General features: G+C 40.0%; 1 protein-coding gene and 1 non-coding gene across 3 annotated transcripts in view; both read right to left on the bottom strand.

Annotated features, from left to right (window-relative positions):
• Window positions 1–8453: 8453 nt before the first annotated feature.
• On the bottom strand, window positions 8454–8559 carry LOC148355373 (U6 spliceosomal RNA). The gene has a single exon (XR_015852369.1). It is a non-coding gene; the product is annotated as a U6 spliceosomal RNA (small nuclear RNA).
• A 9442-nt stretch (window positions 8560–18001) lies between these two features.
• Window positions 18002–20739, bottom strand: part of arid3a (AT-rich interaction domain 3A) — a 105720-nt gene continuing 102982 nt past the window's right edge. For both annotated transcript variants that reach the window (XM_088350195.1, XM_088350196.1), the window contains exons 8-9: window positions 20597–20683; window positions 18002–19311 (exon numbers count right to left, since the gene is read on the bottom strand). In XM_088350195.1, coding sequence (XP_088206321.1) covers window positions 19172–19311; window positions 20597–20683 — 227 coding nt within the window. In that variant the 3' untranslated portion in view covers window positions 18002–19171. The remainder of the gene's footprint in view (window positions 19312–20596; window positions 20684–20739) is intronic.

Below are 20739 nucleotides of genomic sequence, written 5' to 3'. Positions count from 1 at the left end.
TTTAAGAGCCTTTAAAATGTGAAGGATTTTATACATTTTACTATAAAGGATTATATATGATTAAATACATGTTACATTTATTGAGTGCGATGAAGATTTTCACCGCGGCGCAGTGGTTAGCGCGTGTGCGGTACAGTTCTAAGGTCTTGGGAACCTCCTGCGTGGGTTCAAATCCAGCTACCAGACTTACTGTGCGGAGTTTGTATGTTCTCCCCTTGCTTGCGTGGGTTTCCTCCGGGCACTCCGGTTTCCTCCCACATTCCAAAGACATGCATTTCAGGTGGATTGGCCGGTCCAAATTGTCCCTAGGTGTGAATGAGCGAGCGAGTTGTCTGTCCCTGTGTGCCCTGCGATTGGCTGGCAACCAGTTCAGGGTGTCCCCTGCCCACTGCCCGATGATTGCCGGGATGGGCTCCAGCACCCCCGCGACCCTACTGAGGATAAGCGGTGCAGCTAACGAGATGAGATGAGATGAGATGAGATGAGAAGATTTTCACCGAGTAGGCTTAAGTTCAATGACGGGTCACGCTGATCCTAGTCCAGAATATTTTGTCTAGTTCTCTTGATAACAGGACTCTGACGGAGTACGGCAGGCATTGTATGGAGAAGTTGTTTTGGTTGGTCCAGACATTGGGACGCTCTTCTCCGAGATGGTGGAGCTAACGTGGGGCTTCCCCTGGCATGCCCATGGAAGGAGCCGGCACACCAGCTTGCTGAAAAACGTGGTCCAAGAAGAGAAGGCAGAAGATCGAGAGAGGAGGCTTGACAGAGACTCGAGCGACGGTACACTTTAATTTTTAAAACCTAACAAATACCACAAAAATATGAAAGCCAAAAGTGATGCCATGCGTATTGTACGATGTGATACTCAGAATAGTTTTTACCCAATGATTAAGGATTTGGTTTCTTTTGGGAAGTGGTTAGCCCATTTGCCAAACACACAAAAGGTCCCCGGTTCGAGACCGGGTGGAAACATGTTAGCCTGGAGAGAGGTGGGTGCCACCAGACTGTACTTGCCCAGGACACACCACTGGAATTGGTACCCCTACGACCATAATAGGTAGGGGATCCTACCCACCAATTAGTTATTGTCACACGTCGCTGCCTGTCAATGTCTAGGTCCGATAACTGTGTACACAGAAAAAAATGGTGACCAGATGATGAAGGTGCTGTAAAGGAGTCATATCAAGAGGTTTTCCCTGCTACTGGAAACCAGTATCTGTTTTATGTGTGGCAGCAAAAAAACGTCCTGAAAAGGACCACAGGAAGTGGTACCCCTACGACCCAAGTGGGTAAGGGATCCGTGAACCGTACTTATTATTCAAATCATTATTGTGTTTGTTTTCCCCAATTAATAAACATATGTTTAACATACCTTTCAACCTGTACGTTTTCGCCGTACAAAGTACGTTTATTATGCATTTTAGGACGTGTACGACGTACAAGAAAATCTGTACTGAAAAACGCAAATTTGTCAATTATGGGTACCATCCGGTATACACCGACTATCACCAAACGGCAAATCAATCGAGTCAAACCGGTTCGCCGCGGTAGCCTCTATCTCTTTGGATACAATCATCGAGTCGCAATGGCCGAACCTGAATTAAAACGCCGTAAGTCATTCTGATCCGAAAACAACAGGCGGGGTTGATTGAGTAAATTTGAAATACATGTGGTCTTAAAAAAAAATCGGATTTCATGTGGTAGTAGTGTAGTGAAAGGAAGTCCGTCTCTTTTTAGAGAACCGGCTTTTCCGGCTCAACTCATTAAAGAGAGCCGGCTCTCAAACGGCTCACTTGCTTTGATGCATTATATAACGAATTATTATGATGTATAAAGAAGTTAAGAAAAAAAACGAAGTATAAAATGAGAAAATGAAAAAAGACAGGTTTGTGGTTAACCCTTTAATTAGTATATTACCAACAATAATTTAATGCAGGAAATGAATTAATAATTTGAATAAGAAAATGTATTATTCTACTTAATTATATTTGCATGTATTTTTTCCTTCCATAGTGAACGTCCAAGCTACTTCATTTTTGAACTTTTTTTATAATAAACCTCATTCATGTCGAGCAACTGAGTATCTCACAACAAAATGTTAATTAACAATATCTATGAATTAACGAAACACATGTACAATATAACATGTTAAACTACATAAATAAACACGTCTGAAAAAAATATGGTGTAAGATTATTTTGTATTTTGTAAGGGAAAATACGACAGTTTGTAAGGGCATGGAGCCCTGGAGCTTGACAGGTATGGTTTAACCACTAGGAGGCGCTAAATAATAGACACTACCCCTGTGTAAACAGTCAGGTTCAAATTTAGCAGTTTCCACTGTAATTAAATAACAGTCAAGTATAAATTAAACGTCAGCGAAATGTGTTTTCACGAGGAAAGAAACCATCAAGCTGCACGGAAGAACTCCAGCATCAAGAGTAAAAAAAAAGAGTAAAGAAAATATAAGGCTCACTAACAGAGTGGTTTAATTATCTGTTGCACAAATCTTTTCCACTGGCTTCTATCATTATCTTGTTCCTGCTGCACGGGAAGTCGAGCTTTTTGTTTTTACAGACGACTTTTTTTTGGTTTTGTTTTGTTTTGCAGCACATACGCTGAAAAAGGCAGCTGAGATAAGTTGCGTCATCCATCAGCGAACGATTTATGACACTTAGGTGTCGAATCGGCCATTTTCGAGGGGTGATGTTTTAGTGCCTTGTTGAGAAATGCCACAAATACCTGTATAGTGCCAAACAAAAATATTGCCTCCTCCCCCACGCATGGGCGTAAACAGCCCTTTTTTATGGGGCTCAAGCACCCCAAAATTCAACCCAAGAATTATAGCATTTTAAAAAACGTCATTTTCCTTAATAAACGCCAGAATAAGCTTTAATATCATGAAACGCTATTTTAAAAAGAGTTGAAAATGTGAACAACGAAAAGAAATACGCCATTGCCTTGAAATGGTTCAGTCCATCTGATTCCGAGCACAGGAATACTACAAAATACTACAAAAATAAATATCAAATATAGTGCTTAAAACAGGTACCTAATATATAACGTCTTCATTCTGATGAGAAAGAAATACCCAATAAATAATTGAAAAATACCACTACAGTAATCTCATCATCTCATCAGCCGTACCACTTATCCTCATTAGGGTCGCAGGGGGGCTGGAGCCATCTCCGGGCAGTGGGCAGGGGACACCACGAACTGGTTGCCATCCAATCGCAGGCCACACAGGGACAGACAACTCGCTCGCTCATTCACACCTAGGGACAATTTGGACCGGCCAATCCACCTGAAATGCATGTTTTTGGAACGTGGGAGGAAACCAGAGTGCAAGCATGGGGAGAACATACAAACTCCGCACAGGAAGTCTGGAGCTGGATTTGATCCCACGCAGGAGGTTCCCATGACACGAAGTGTGCTGCACAAGCGCTAACCACTGCGCCGCCGTACAGTAATACAGTTATACAGAAATACAACTACAAAAATATCACAACAGTAACATAAAAAAATGCTAAAGAAATACTACAAAGATACTAGTATGGAAATACTGTACTTCAAATGTAATTCTACAGAAATACTACAAAAATCAATAATGTGTCATGATTACTCATTGCCCTCACCTGTGCCCGCTCGTTTGGCGCCAGCTGCTGCTTGTTGCCTGATCGATTCCCCTCCCATTTACACTCAGTGCGCCAGTCACTCCTTGTCAGTCCGTCTGCGAACCTCTGCATATGCAAAGCAAGCACTTTGACTCTGGGTGCCATTGGTCCCGTTTTCCATCCGTATACCACTCGTCTGTTCCTGATTCCCTGTTTGTCTCCGGCTATCGACCCGCTTTGTCCTTTTGACCACGCTCTGATCTCTCGCTCCGGCTAACGACCTGTTGTTGATCACCGACATTGCTCTGATCTCCCGCTTCAGCTAACGACCCAATTTTGACCACCGACCACGCCCCTATCTCCCGCTCCGGCTAATGACCCGTTTTTGACCTCCGACCACGTTCTGATCCCCCGCTCCGCCTATCGACCCGTTTTGCCCAAATGACCACGCTCCGATCTCCCGCCCCGGGAGATCCACTTCCACATTCCGAGCGGCTTGCTTCCCTCGTCCAGCGAGCACCGGATTGCTGGCATTTGTTTCCTTAATATCACAATAATCTTATGCGTGAAACGTTACGCGTTTGGGTCTACCATTTTTTCTGGCTCTAATATAATGTAATACTGAAATAGAAAAAATACTGCCAGATAAATATTACAACAGAAATACTACAAAAATACAACTTCAGTAATACTACAAAAATACTACAGATATACTACAAGAAATTCTACGAAGGAAATTGAACAAAATTACTATTGATGAAATACTGCAAAAATACTATGAAAATATAACTACAGTATTACAATAAAAATACGGAACTACTACAAAAATGTGACTGCAGAAAATCCACACAAAAATTCAATAGAAATACTGTAAAACTTAATATAGAAAGCGGTGCTATGAATCAAACGGACTGAACAATCTCAGGACTGTGGAGTATTTCCGATAGTTCGTTGTTCATACTTTTTTTTTTTCTTTTTACTTTTTCATCACATTCAAGCACACTGTATCTTCTCCGTTATTAAGGGAAAGATTTTAAAAATGCTATAATTTCTGGGGGGTGTTTGGGTTGAAATTTTAGGTGCTTAAGCACCCCCCAAAAACGGGCTGGTTACGCCCATGGGTGAGTGTATTTTATTATGGAAGCCCAAGAGTGCCAAAATTAGATTGAAAAAAGGAACATTCCCTGAATAAAAACGGCCTTAAAACTGACATGCAATTAGTAAAACGGCCTTTTATAATAAAAAGCCTTTTGTAAAATATTTTAATTAAAATGTTATTATAAATGAATTTTACACGTTATAAAACTTGAAGTAAAAATAAATAAATAAAAATAAAACCAGCCGGACACTGTGGGTGCTCAGCACCCCCAAAACTATAAAGCTAAAATCGCTCCTGCCCACAAGAACTTCTTGACATATTTCAGGCTTCAAATTTAAAAACTCAATATTTTCTAGGAATCAACAACATGAGAGACAGAAATGTATTCGACATTTTACATTGTGCTAAAAAAATAATAAAAATAAAACTAGGTGTTGCTAAATTATTGCCCCCTTGAGGTGATACTTTGTACAACCTCCCTATAGGCTTTGCACATCTTGAAACAGAAATATTTACCCATTCCTTCCTTCAAATCACCTCTAGTTTATTAAAGGTACAGTGTGTTATATTTGACCACTAGATGTCTCTGTATTGTGTTGTGTGACCGAAAACAAGTGCTAAATGCACAGGGAAGAATTTAAACTGAGGAGACTCAAGGCGATCAAAACACTATATTGTTCTCCCCCATTTTTTACCTAGCTTTTCACAAAGAACGAAAAAAGAAAAAAAGGGGTAAAACGAAAGAAGAAAAAAAGGGAAAAGCAAAAAAAAGAAAAAAAAAAATAACCTAAAGAAAGAAAAAAACAAAAGAAAAGAAAAGACAAAAGAAAAAAAAGAAGGTAAATAAAAGCACAGAGACAAAGGGAAATAAGAAAAATGTTGGGGTAAAATGAAAGTTGATAAAAGGGGGAATAAAAAAAGAAGTAAATTTGAAAAAGATAAAGGAAAAAACATAAAAAAATACTTAAAATGAGCAAAAATCATCTAACATTCTAAATATTTTTTTTTGTGAAAAATGTGTGCATAAGGAAGAAAAGAAGAAAAAAAAGACTTTGATGGCTTACTCCAGGTGAGAATTATCTTATATCAAATAAATACTAATTTCTTCGCCAAGTATGTTTATTTTTTTTAATTGCACGTTTACATACTGGTTCATATATTTTTTCTTAGTTGAAACGATGCTTTTTTTTGAAAAATTACGGTTTTATTTTGTTTTGACCACCAGGAGGCGATAAATTATACCCATTGTCCCTTTAAGGTTTGATGGTGGTCGTTTGTGTAGAGCATTTTTTCAGATCTTTCCACAAATGCTCGATGACATTGAGTACTGTACTGTTTTTAACTGGTGATCAATGCACCGATTCCATATATTTTTCCTTAAAATTAATTGATTCCATATTTATTTCCCTGCACTTGCTCTATAAAAGTAACATTTACTCACCATTGCAATGTTTTTTGGGGATTACCTTACGATTGTTTCATGTTTGTAGTCTGAGTTTTTTTCTACGGAATAAAATGTCTGTGTAAGGCACTGGTGTCAAACAGGCGGCCCGGGGGCCAGATCAGGCCCGCTAAGGGATTGAATCCGGCCCGCGAGACAACACTCAGAGAAGCACTAGAGAAAAACAAGCTGCAGGTTGAAAAATGTCAACCTGATGTTGCCAAAGGTGGTTCCTCTCACAAAGACACTGTACTTGTATTTATTTTTCTCTCTCTGTCTCGCTCTCTCTCTCTCTCCCACACCTTTTCTCCCACTCTCTGTCTCTGTCTCTTTCACTCTCTGTGTCTCTCTTTTTCTCTTCCTTTGTTGCTCTTTGTCTCTTTCTCTCTCTGTGTCTTTTTAACATCTTTTGCTCTAACTTCCTTTTTTCCTTTTCTCTCTTTTCTCTTTCTCTCTTCCTACCCTTCGCGCTTTCTTTTCTCTTTTCTCTCCTTTTGTCTTTCTAATTCTCTTTGGATTTCTTTCTTCCTCTCCCACGACTTCTTTTTTTATATCTTTTGTTTCTTACTCTCTCTCTCTCTTTCTTTGTCCCGCCCTCTCTCCTTTTCCCTCCCTCTTTTCTTTATCTCTCTTTTTCTTTCTCTTTAATCTACTAGTCCGGGCCCCGACAGAATGTTTCTTCTATCGTGTGGCCCCCGAGTTAAAATGAGTTTGACACCCCTGGTGCAAGGGCTTCCCCATGACATACTTTTGGATGGGGTTGTAATACCGAACTAAAGCACAGGCTTAGAGCTGTTCTAGTGTTTGACCAGTAGGGGTCACAATTTTAACAGAAATGAATACTGGTCAAGTCATCTGCTCCCTATGTTCGTCAATTAAGTCTTCAATTCCTGAAAGTACTCAGGAAGAACCATCTGGAAAATAAGTTGCTGGTGTCCTACAAAGCCGCAGTGGAGATCATTCTGGCATACATCATCACAAGGTGGAATGCTGGGACCAAGGTTGCAGACAGAAAATGTAAAACCTCAAAACAGCCCAGAAAATCATGGGTTGCTCAGTGTTCAGTTGGAGAACATTGTGGGGTTGCAATATCGCAGCAGATCCAACAACATCATCCAAGTATTCTCCATACCTCTCAACCTCGGCCAATTGCTCCCTTCAGTAAAGATGCTGACCAGAATTTAAAATATTGTTACTCTCTGCTGCCATCTCCTGGTTTGAAGATGTGATCGCAGCAGCAGGCAGTTCATTTATCATATATGTTTTACGGGCTCCAACTGGACGATCGTTTGTAAGTTGCTTCAGTGCTCTACTTTGTAAGTTTAAGGTTTATATAAGTATGTGTAAGGCTTTTTTAAGTAACCTGTATTGTTTTGTACAAAAAAAATAATCATTTAATAAAATAATACGCTCTATAAAGATAAATAAAGTTAAGCGTAATTTACTTTTATAAGCAACAAGAGTATGAGTATGGATGTTAAGAGGGGACTGTATGAGAGTGTGATTGTGCCGACTGTGTTGTATGGTGCAGAGACTTGGAGCCTGAATGCAGATTTGAGAAGGAAATTAAATGTTTTTGAGATGAAGTGTTTGAGGAGTATGTTAGGAGTGACAAGATTGGATAGATTGAGAAATGAAATTGTGAGAGACAGGACTATAGTAGTAGTGGGACTGAGCAAGCGTGTGGAGAGTACTCGGTTGGTTTGGACACATGGAGAGGATGGATGAGGAAGGTTGAAGAGGATCTACAGCGCAGAAGTCAATGGAAGGAGACCAAGAGGAAGGCCGCGATTGACGTGGATGGATGGTGTTATGAGTGCTCTGCAGGAAAGAGGTCTAAATCTAGTGAAAGCTAGAGCTCTTGTTGGTGATAGGAATAAGTGAACAGGTGTTGTAAAAGGATAGAAGGATGTTTGGGCGCGTTCTAAGGGATAGGCAGGGAACCTGTATGATGCGGCAGGGGTAAACCAATAAAAGCTGTCATGAAGAGTGTGTTGTGTCACCCTGACCCGAGTGACATGGGTGCTTTCTCGTGTCCCGTTTCATCTGGAGGGACGAAAGCATTACCAACTTGGGTGCCGAGGTGTTTGGGCAATTGGGTTGACCATGGTCCAAAATGTTTGTGTGTGTATTTTGCTATTTCCCCCCTTTTATTTTCTTTGTTATTGTATGTGTTTGTCTTGCTGTCGGTCACCCCTCTCGAGGGATAGACAAGAATGAAAGGTGGGATAAGCATTCCTATCTTGTCAACTGTAACCTATCTATTCATTTAAAAATATGTAACTTTCAGGTTCAAGAAAATGAGGAACGCTTCACGAATTTGCGTGTCATCCTTGCGCAGGGGCCATGCTAATCTTCTCTGTATCGTTCCAATTTTAGTATATGCGAAGCCGAAGCGACGCAATGGTTACTCGTTTCAGTGCGGTATATATTGAGTACCATTCTCACTACGGTTCAGAGTCACGGTTTTATACCGACACATCCGGTTTTCACTCTAATTTGTTAAGAAATCATTTTATGGAAGTTTGCTAAAAATAAATATACACTGTTGAGACACTTTATGAGAAAACCCCACAGAATAATTTGTAAACATTCTAAAACGCCAGCCCAGCTCCCGGAGCAATTTGATTGGTTAAACAGTAGGGCTGGGCGGATCTCTAGCACACTTCCTTCTGCTACTCCAGAGATGTCAAACTCATTTTAGCTAGGGGCCACAAATGCTATAAAAAATATCACAGGGGCTGGACTAATAAGTTTTAGAGAAAGAGAGGGGGAGAAAAAGAGAGAAAAAGACGGGGAAGGAAAGAGAGCGATCAACAGATCGAGAAAACAAGGGAATTAATTAATTTCAAATTATGACATTGAATAATACCCACTCTTTAAGTGCAGCTCTTGTGGATGGAGTTATTTCTTACTGGTTGGTCGATTTATTTTCATATTCATTGTCAATGTTTTTTTATTTTTTTATCGTGTGTAGGAATTTAAAAAAACAACAACGATATATGAGAACAGTGAAATGTTTTGATCCAAAGCGATTTTGCCCCAATTCACCCAGACCCTAGCTCTAGCGTCTTCCTAGTAAATTTATTTTGATACCCCTGGTTCAGGTGGAATGCAGGATCCATTGGTTTATTTTAATTGCCGTATTTTCCGAACTATAAGGCGCACCGGGTTATAGGGCGCACCCCCAAAAAATAGTTTTCCATACATAAGGCGCACCGCATTATAAGGCGCTACAATGGGAACGTCGACAAAACAGTCAGATAGTTCAGTCAAACTTATTACCCCCTTAACATTCCGAAAGCTTGCAAAGAAGCAAATACGTGTCGTAGACACGTGCGGATGCGGTGTCCGTACGATGTCACCAAACAAACATTTCTTAGTTTCCATTTTATTTTTTGCTGGCAACTGTGTGGACAGCAAAGTAAGAATTGTATTGTGCAGGGAAACGGGGTTCTTTACTGTGCATATGACAAAAAACACTTTGAATTGAATTTAGTTTAAAAATAGACTCATCACAGAAACATCAAGATCGTTCTAAAACAAGATACCGGGAAAATATAAAGCCGCACCTAAGTTCTCTTGCAGCCATCACGTTCAATAATGATACGTAACCATGGTCTTCTTACAACCGTGAGTGTCGTAAATCCAGGAGAGTAAAACATTTACAAAAAGAGAATAGTAAAACATGTTTTCTATGCCGTAGTGCAACCTAACATGTGATTCACATTTATCTTTTTCGGCCAATTGCAGGCTTTGTTTCGTCCCTTTAGCCTATGCGAGCCTGTAAATGATAAAAAGGATCCGCCCCCTTTACCTCCGAATAACTTTAGCCAATAGTGACTGATTCAAATGATGATTGACACATTGGTTAGGAAATGAAACGCCAGTATATAAATCCCAGCATTCACCGCGGACGACTTCGCTTTCGGGGGAAAATCTAGTCAGCGGCTGCTTGCTTTAGTTGCAAGACTTTGCGACTTAATATTGATCCATATATAAGGCGTACTGTATTATAAGGCGCATGGTCAGCTTTTGAAAAAAATAAAGGCTTTTAGGTGCGCCTTATAGTGCGGAAAATACGGTAAATGCCAAATGCCAAAAATGCAAATAAAAACACCAAACCAAGATGTCACATTTAAGAAAGTTGATATTTTATTAATTCCAGATTCAATTGTAAAATATTCACACAACCACATACGAGTAAATAGGCAAGAATAACTCTTAACCATTCAAAAAAGAGAAAAGAAAATGGTTGCATTGTCTTCCCACTATACTGTTACCAAGGTTACTAGAAAATATCCCATTCATTAAAATCAGGTATGTATAGATAAAGAAGGAATAAGCGCACATCGAGTGAACATATTGAAGACTACTTGTTGTGCTTGAAAGTGGCACGAAAGAAGCAGTACGGTTGAGCCTCGGGATCTCTGCTCGGCCGTACCATCCCTTCTCTCGTGCACCCGCTAAACCGGAACCCGACTGGGATGAATGCATCCAACTGGAGGTAGAGGTAGATTTTCCTGAGAAATTTTAGGAGACAAGACACCACGCCTCGTTTCCCCAAGTTGCTGAAGTTAGCTGAAGATGTGGGGAGCACACACGCTTCACTAAAATAGTCACATGATAATTATTGCATCACCGTCAATTCTAAATGATTCAATCTGTGTTACAATGTAATCTCTGTGTGCTGGTTTATGACAGCATTCAAACAAAAAAAAGCAAAGAAATAGCACGAAAATTAAACAATAAACAATATAATTCATCACCCTAAAAAGAAATATTCTACTCAACGAATCTTTGTAATACACGTTAATTCATACAATTGTCACAGCAGAAGGCATCTTGTTACTTTGCGGTCATGGTTATTTGCCTTAATCCAAGGCAGGGCCAAGAACATTCAGGCCCATAAAAATGGTGGGTAATGGTCCATGAAGGGATTGACAGCAGTGATATTTCAAGTTACGGCAGTCTTTGAACGCGACGATATTTTCATACACTGTGAGCGCGTGGATAAAATGAAACTAACGAAAGAGGTGTCGATTCGTTCAGGACTACTGTCCCGATGAACTGCATTGAAAGGACTTAAAGGGAGTTAAAGGGACAGTGTGTAATATTTGATTTCTAGAGGTCTCTTTGTGGTTTGTGCTAGAAAGCACGAGGAAAAATACAAACTAGGGACTGAACAACATTATTTTACCTGAATTTTTTACCTAGCCTTGAGCAAAGAAAGAAACAAAAAAAAGGGAAGAAAGGGAAAAGAGAGAGAACTATATGAAAAAAAAACGTTAAATGGGAAAGAAGAAATACGGAAATGGGGACAAATATTTTTAAAAATGAAAAGGAAAGGAGGAAAAAAATAGCAACAAGGGGAAAGACGAAAAGAGAAATAAGGGAAGGAAAAAGGAAATAAAAGAAAGAAAAATGAGTACAAGTAAAAGAGAAAAAAGGAACATTTTTTTCTCCTTTTTGTGAAAAATATAAATCATTAAAATGATCTGCAAAAGACAGAAAAGAACTAAGAAAAGACAGGTTTTTGAGGTTAGCCTTGGCAGCAAGACGGCAGCCTATCATAGCAGCTCCTATAGATGAGGATCCTCTTATGCCAAATAATTGTTCATTTCTACATGGCAAAGTTTTTTTTTAAATGCATGTTCACATGATAGTTAATATACTTGTGTTTATTATTTAAATGGATATTGTTTTTCATTTTTGAATACGATTTTTACCTGCCAACAGGAGGCGCTAAATAATACACACTATCCCTTTACGACCGTTTCCGGAATTATTCAATTCTAAAGGAGGATTGTGCCAGACAAGAGCCAAGTGTAATAATTGAAGGGACGATTAGGACACAACTTAAATTTCTGCTTCCTCAGTGTTTAAATTAAAACATGAAAAAAAACCCAGTAGATATACTCAAACACTTGGAAGGTCCCATCTTAAAACAAGCTTCCTTTGCATAAGGCAATAACAACAAATCACGGAAGTCCCAGCAAGCTGATATCTGATTGTCTGTGGTCGATAGCGGTGGGTCAATGTCATCAATATCATGATCGTCATGTGTATTTTTTTAGTTATTGAGGTAGAAAGGTGTCAAAACAGTGGCTGAAGGGCATATAGAGGTATACAAAGTCACCATATCTCCTGATTGTCACGGCGTGCATTCGAAAACAACAACAAAAACACATCAACCTCACACGGAGATGCATTCGTTTAAGCGGGAGAAAGAAAGAGCTGCTCGTTCGAACATGGATCCATACGGAAGGTGGAAGAAGCGCCCAGGCGGCGGGAGGTCGGTGGGAGGTGCTTGAATATAGCCCGAGTTGAGTAAAGGTCAGAGGGACAAACAATAAAAGAAGCGATGTTGATCCTTTCGCTCGAGATTGATTGCATTTCATTTTCTGCACCACCCCCCAACGGATGCTTTTGGATTTGATTGTCAGCTCTTTTCAGAATCTGCTCCTTAAAAACAAAAGCAGGTACAATATCCTCACCATGTATTATACAAACAGCTATTGTTTACAGCAGGCATGTCCAAAGTCCAGCCCGTGGGCCTCTTATGGCCCATGATCAAATTCTTACTGGCCATTTCATCAAATGATGGCAGGAGCCCTTTGGCTACTATCTCCTTGGCTTTCTCTGAGATTTTTAGCCCACCCCATTTCCAACATGGCGACTGTATATAAAAAAAGGAAAGTTGATTGTGAGGGCCGAAATCCGAAACAACTGTGTCTGCCCAATTTACCAAGTGACTGCGGCTGTTTTCAAAGAAGATACACTAATCCCTCGATTATCGCAGTTCATGGGGACCAAAACCACCTGCGAAGTGAAAATCCACGAAGTAGCGACGCCGCTTCAAAAATGCCTAACATTTTTTTATTTATTACTTTTTTTTTTTTTTAATTATTTTATTTTATTATTATTTTTTTTTAGACCCGGTTAATGGGGACCAAAACAACCCCCAAAAATCGAAAATTTGCGAAGTAGGGACGCCCCTTCAAAAATGCTTAAAAAAAAAAAAAATTAAAAATAAATATATTTTTAATTTAATCTTATTATTATTATTTTTTAGACCCGCGAAGCTCTGAAACCGCGAACGCGGAACCGCGAAGTAGCGAGGTCCCACTGTATATTAAAAACAGGCACTGCCAGACGAAACACGCTGACTACTATAAGCTAACTGGAAACAAACGCTGTGGTAAAGTGAAGCAACCGGAAGCTGTTTTAGCGGAACAGCAGCGGTTTTTTCAGGAGACCTTGCAATTCAAATGAAATTGCTACCAAGGCGAGCGTCGAGGTTGCAAGGCTGATCGGAGGTTGAATTGATCAAACTCTGTTCAAAGAATGCGAGGCTGAATAGTCGGCCCTTACACATTTTCATCCAAACTTGTCCCTTTTAAGTTAAATGAAATGATCTGCATTTATATAGCGCTTTTCAAGTCAATGACTTCCCAAAGCGCTTTACAATGTGCTCCACATTTCCCAATAGCAGCCTTGCAGCCATGTAAGGCGCTAACATGCTTATCGGGGGTATTAGGGGTTCAGTGTCTTACCCAAGGACACTTCGACATGTAACACGGACGAGCCGGGATTCGAACTGGGATCCCTTGATTCCAAGACGAGCGCTCTACCTCCTGAGCTACTGCCGCCACTATTTTGATGCAATTTCCGTCGAAACAGTCATCTGTAATGCTGTGTAATCGCAATCATTTCCATATTCTATTTTACAGAAAACCTCTGGAAGCATTAGATCAAATCATTTATCTAATTTTAGCAGAAATACATCAAGAACTGAACATACCCTTTTTTTCTACTCGCATATAGTTTTGCAATAAACAGACAGTCAGACACAGTGCCTCCTTGTGGATTGAGGTCAGAAATTACTATGCTCAGGTGAAGAGGTATGATGGTGACACTATATGGGAAAAAATATAGGGGAAGACTCTTCAAGGGTATTTGATAAAAATGCAGAAATGTAACGTAACAGTCTGGGGGGAAAAAAGTGTAAGTTCCTTCCTTTTTCCATAGCACTTGTCCACTCCTATTCTCACAGTCTGTAGTCACCTTAACTTTTATGTTTTAGGAATGAGAAGACTCAGGCAAACAAAGCGAGAACATCCACCAGGACCTCGACTGTAAAACAACTGCTCCTATAAGCATATTCTCACATTAAAGGGTTCCTCCCTTCGGTAGGTCCATAATCCTTTTGTGTGTATTTTATATTGTTAAAAAGGAAAACACCTAAAGACTGGTGTCAACAATCATATTTCTGTCACAGATGGTGGCAGAAGGTGTAGTTGGTAAAATTTGCATCTCCCCCCCAAAAATCTTACACTGCAAAATCATTAAAAAAGGATTCACCCCAACGGCATAAAACCATGTTCGTTTTAAGTACGTTGGTTCTTCTCATCTCATCTCATCTCTCATCTCATTAGCCATACCGCTTATCCTCATTAGGGTCGCGGGGGTGCTGGAGCCCATCCCAGCCATCTCTAGGCAGTGGGCAGGGGACACCCTGAACTGGTTGCCAGCCAATCGCAGGGCACACAGGGACAGACAAGTCATTCGCTCATTCACACCTAGGGACAATTTGGACCGGCCAATTCACCTGAAATGCATGTTTTTGGAATGTGGGAGGAAACCGGAGTGCGCAGAGGAAACCCACGCAAGCACGGGGAGAACATACAAACTCCGCACAGGTTCTTATTTTACGATATTTTTTTAGTTTCCCAAACAAAATGAAAAAATCATCAATGCATGGCCTACCAGGCGAACTTCCATTGCCAATACACTGGTGCTAAAAGTAAAACAGCACAAGCTAATTTCACAAAATTTTCATTCCAGCATCCGTAGTAGAAAGATGTTTTCAAAGGTCGTTATGTAATATAGTTAGATTAAGAGTATTTAAATAAAATCAGATTCATGTGAGATAGTGATGTGTCTTTTTGCTTATTATTAAAATTGATAGTGTAGTTTCACACCACTAGAGGTCACTATATAATACACACTGGAGCTTTAATATAAGCAAATTCATACAATCTAGCAGAAAGTGAATAATTTGCTCATTTATACGTCTTTGAACTCTCTTCCTGCCCTACCCCTTCCAACCCCTCTGCCTTCCGACAAATCAATGCAACACTGTTTTTAATTTAGATACAGGCTTTACTTTACTTTATATATTTATTCATTTTTATACGTACTATTTCTTTTTTTGACTTTGTTGCCATTTGTTATTAGAATTGTGCCTCATATTCTGCATGTTTGCGAAGTGGAAATACAGACGCTCCCCTACTTACGACCATTTGACTTACGTAAAACGGTGTATATAGAAAAAACGTTTGAGACGTCGAAAAATATCCGGACATTGTTGTAAGTAAGATATTGTATTGTGTGCACCTTTTTCCGAGTACAGGACAGTACTGTAATGCTTCTTTACGCCGCTATCGGTGTGTGGTGGCGCTGTGAGAGGTCACCCAGCATCCACCCCGAAGAAGAAATCCGCGCCCTCTTCCTAGTTGGTGTGAAAACATTCTTTACTGTATCCCCAGCACTTCCAGAACTTTGACATTTTTAGCGTTTAATATCTTGTGCATCCATTCAATATGGTTGGTGTAGAATGTAAAGAAGAGGCGAGCCGTTTCATTTGAAATGAAAGTGGAATAAGAAAGCTTGATGCGGTTGAGAAAATGGTCGGAACGCTTTTTCTTCTGCCACTTTTTACCACAGAAGAGGAAGTAACTCTTGAAGCCCATCTTCCACGAGTAAGTTTAACTTCACTCTATTTTTTTTACAGAGCATATTATTTCATGAAATGTTACTTTTTAATCCAAAACAATACAGGTTACCTATACAAGCCTTAAACATACAAAATATAGAACTGAAGCAACTTAAAAAAAAAATTCAATTTATGAACGATAGTCCAGAATCTCGTTGTAAATAGGACAGCGTCTGTAATTTAATCTGTGCTGTATGTTGTGCACACAGCATATTTGACAGTAAAGTTGAGTTTATAAAAGTATTTTTGACCTATATTTGAAAAAAATTAGCCAAATGATTTTCCAGCGGGTCGATAACACACTTGTGCATGGGGGATAAATTCCTAGAACAAGATCAAATATATTACAATGTAAAAAATGTAAAATATGCGAAACTATATGCAAATAGGGTACGATTTTTCTTCTTTTTTTTGGATGGACAGAAGTTTTTTTCCTCTTAAAAATGGGCAAAATTTCCAATGATGAAAGAATGAGTTCTTTTGCAGTGTGCCCTGACTGATCAAAAGTGAAAAGCGCTCTAGTATTGATGATGGCAGATAATGTGTTTGTTATTATTGGACGAGTGCAAGGAGATTTCATGGTATGCCACTTCCTTATTAAGACTCACTGTTGTTTGTTGTTTTGACTATTGCATCATTTTTGCTATCGGCCAAACATGTTGCTGTTCTTTGATATCCACACCCTTTAGAGCTGATCTGTTTTTGTAGCCTTGGGGATTTGATAAAAGGTGGAGCTCGGAGGATAGCTTTAGGAAGGGTTATCATTTTTTTTTAAATCTGAGAGGCCTTCTCCCTGGGCCTTTTAGATGTCTTCTCGCTTTATTTTGTTGTCTACTAAAGTACTAAAGCAAATCTTGTTTTTGCTTAATCATTAGTAGGAACAAAGTTGATTGTGTGGTCAGTATTGATGACCGCTAAAAAGGTAACAAAATCTTAATGATTGATCTGGGACCCGGAGAATTCTCTGGTCCTCAAAACAGAAGGATAAGAAGCACTTAGATTAGAAGCACAAAGTCACGCTTAACATAACACACAAACAAAAATATCTATGTATCTGACAACGATAACACAAAAACACCAGAAAGCGCCAGATATTAAGTCTTACTACTTTAGGTCCTCAGAGTACTACCCCATCCCCTCCCCCCTCCCCAACACACTATGGGATTTAGTGGACCGAATGGTCCTGTGCATCCCTCAAAGGAAATCAGTTTTCCTTCGGGCTTTAAAGACAAAAACAAGCATGCATCTGACCTCAGGACAATCGCTTCATGAGGAAAAAACAACAACAAGAAGTGAAGATACCAAGTAAGATTTCTAAAAAGAATTACGTGAGAGAGAAAAATATCACGTTGAGGCCATCAAGGCCCAATCAATCAAAAGCTGATCCAAACTCAGAAGAGCAGAGTTTGGCTACTCTCCTTTAACAAGTATCCTGAAAACAGGAGGGACTTTGTGAAATCACCTGGTCCACTCGGCAAATATATTTCAAAGACGTTTTCTACAATGTCTGCTGTGGTATGAGAGGCCATTTGAGAAGTGAACCATACTTGCACTCACATGTAACATCATACTCTCACAACTGCTCAACTATACTCTCAGAGACACATTCATACCCATGCACAAACATTACAATGCACTTTTATACATACTACTATACCTGATACACATTATTATACTCTCTCACGTACACTATAATTCTCTCATACACACACTACTATTCTCACTCAAACAGATTACTATACCCTCACACTCACTACAATACTCTCATACACACATATTACTATTCTCTCTCTCACACACATTTTACTATGCTCTCATACACACTACTATTACTCTCTCAAACATATTACTATACCCTCACACACGCACGACTATACTCTCTCACACATACTACTATACTGGGAGCCACTCCCGTTTGGCGTACAACATTCGACACAGATCAGTGTTCATCGCCTTGGTTACCAAAAGTACCCACGGTAAAACAACACAGAGAGTTGACTTCATCTTTACACTAGATGTGAAAACAGTCATTTTGGAAAAAGAATAGTAGTGTGTATGTGGGCGTATAGTAGTACATGTGAGAGTGAATCACAGTGCAAGTGAAAGATAATAGTGTGTGTGTTGGAGTATAGTAGTATGTGTGTGGGAGTATAGTAGTATGTCTGTGAAAGCATAGTAAAGTGTGAATTTCCCTACTGGGATGAATAAAGTATCTATCTATCTATCTATCTAACGTGTGTGAGAGAGTATAGTAGTGTGTGTCTGAGGGTGTAATAGTATGTGTGAAAGTCGATAATAGTGTGTGTGTGTTGGAGTATAGTAGTACGTGTGTGGGAATACAGTAGTATGTGTGTGAAAGCATAGTAAAGTGTGTGTGAGGGAGTATAGTAGTATGTTTGAGAGAGTATAGTAGTGTGTGTATGAGGGTGTAATAGTATGTGTGAAAGTCGATAATAGTGTGTGTGTTGGAGTATAGCAGTATGTGTGTGGAAGTATGTGTGTGAAAGCAAGAGTATAGTAGTATGTTTGAGAGAGTATAGAAGTGTGTGTAGGAGGGTGTAATAGTATGTGTGAGAGTATAGTAATGTGTATGATAGGGTATGGTTGTGTTTGTACATGGGTATGATTGTGTCTATATCAGAGTATAGTTGTGCAAGTGTGCAAGTACACTTCTCCAACGGCCTCTCACAGTCTCTGGAATCACACGAGGTGCACTTTGAAGGTTTTTCCTGATTAAAAATAGACTATATCTTGTACTCTTTTTCTTTCGATAGACTTCTAAATATATAAACGTCTTCCTGCATTGATAAAGATTTAAATGATAAAACAGTACAACGAAAGTCAAAATAACAACAAAGGACAAGTAAAAGCTCAAATAACAGGAATCTCTCCCATAGAGGATGAAACATTACTGTCAGTCAGTAGCTGTGTATGGAAGTGTAAACAGTGCATTGTTCCTTTCTGGTTATTAACATCTCTTTTGTTCTTCTGGAAGCTGGACATGTATGTAGAAATAAATAATTCACAGGTTGAACATACATCTGCGTTTGACATTTACTGGCTCTCCGTTGGGATATTTTCCTCTTAAATCTTTGTTGCTGTGAAGAACAAAAGAGACGTGAATTTTGAGGGTTTGTGTACACTTGCTCTTTTTGGCGTTGACTAGAAAATGAGGTGATTGGGGTTTTTTTGGCTTTACGTAGCATGTTTAAAAAAAAAATAAAGGAGAGGTTTTGTTAAGACACTGGGTTGCTGGAGGTTGAGGTAGGTGTGGTCTGCTGCTGCAGATGAGGAGATACGCGGCTGCCCACGGGCTTGCCGGAGAGGGACGCCACTGATGGGGCTGACCCAGCTGCTGCCTGAGCAAAAAGGACACCTGCCAAACAGAGAGGGGAAACTCAATCAATTCCAGATTTTTTTTTTAAAAAGACAGTGTTTTAATACAGTGGTTCTCAACTGGTCTGATTTCAGGACCGATCATTTCACCCTAATGACAAGCTGTCACCAATGTTCCCTCTAAGCAATCGCGCACTGCCCGCACATTCTCAGCGCACAAGAAAATCTATCCAGCGCAATGTTCCCTCTAAGCTGCGTGTGTGCGCAATGGCGCACTACCCAGCTTTTCCGCGCACAAGAAAATCTAGCCAGCTCACAAAAATCAGGGCTCGAAATTGCTCATTAAGAAGCGAATTAAGTCAAAGTTACGGTGCATGAAGGTAAAAATACTCGGGTTCCCCTGACGTTGTGTTCTTAATGCGGTATTTTGAAGTCAAGGTCGAAGCAGAACAAAGTTGAGTAAAGTCAGTAGAGTTTTTCGAGAATCGTCTTTTCCGGCTCGGCTCACTAACAGGAACCGGCTCTTTCGGGTCCTAAACGGCTCTTCAGGTTGTTTTTGCTTCTTTCCTCCCTCTCTCGGACTGTCTCTTGTCTCTCTCTCTGATTGTCTCTCTCTCTCTCTTTCTCTCTGACTGTGTCTCTCTTTCTGATTGTCTCTCTCTCTCTCATACTCTCTCTCTCTCTCGAATATTCTCTCTCTCTCTCTTTCTCTCTCTCTTTCTGACTGTCTCTCTCTCTCCATCCAACTCTATCCCTTTCTGACTGTCTCTCTCTCTCATATATATATATATATATATATATATATATATATATATATATATATATATATGATATAGTTTAGGCAGCACGGCGGCGCAGTGGTTAGCGCTTGTGCGGCACAGTTCATGTCATGGGAACCTGTCGTGGGTTCAAATCCAACTCCAGACTTCCTGTGCGGAGTTTGTATGTTCTCCCCGTGCTTGCGTGGGTTTCCTCCGGGCACTCCGGTTTCCTCCCACGTTCCAAAAACATGCATTTCAGGTGAATTGGCCGGTCCAAATTGACCCTAGGTGTGAATGAGCGAATGAGTTGTCTGTCCCTGTGTGACCTGTGATTGGCTGGCAACCAGTTCAGGGTGTCCCCTGCCCACTGCCCGGGGATGGCTGGGATGGGCTCCAGCCCCCCCGCGACCCTAATGAGGATAAGCGGTACGGCTAATGAGATGAGATGAGATATATTTCTTTTTGCAGGGTGTTGTTGAATTATCTTTGAATTGTAGGAAAAAAGTTAAGGGATGAATCAATAAAAATAATAAAAATTCAGTGTAAATCAATGCAGCGACTTACCAGTGTACATGACTCCGTTGAGTTCGACTGACATGCTTATGCTTTTGGTGCCATTAGTTGTGAGGTTCATAGCATCCTGTCTGCCATCTGAAACACCAACAACCGAATACAGAAGCTGTATTAGGAGAGGAATGCACCCTGGG

This window comes from Urocampus carinirostris, chromosome 12 (genome assembly GCF_059441175.1).
Source record: "Urocampus carinirostris isolate Australia breed hairy pipefish chromosome 12, RoL_Ucar_1.0, whole genome shotgun sequence".
Lineage (NCBI taxonomy): Eukaryota > Metazoa > Chordata > Actinopteri > Syngnathiformes > Syngnathidae > Urocampus > Urocampus carinirostris.
The sequence above is the reverse complement of the archived record's forward strand: the minus strand, read 5'-3'. Positions and strand labels throughout refer to the sequence as shown.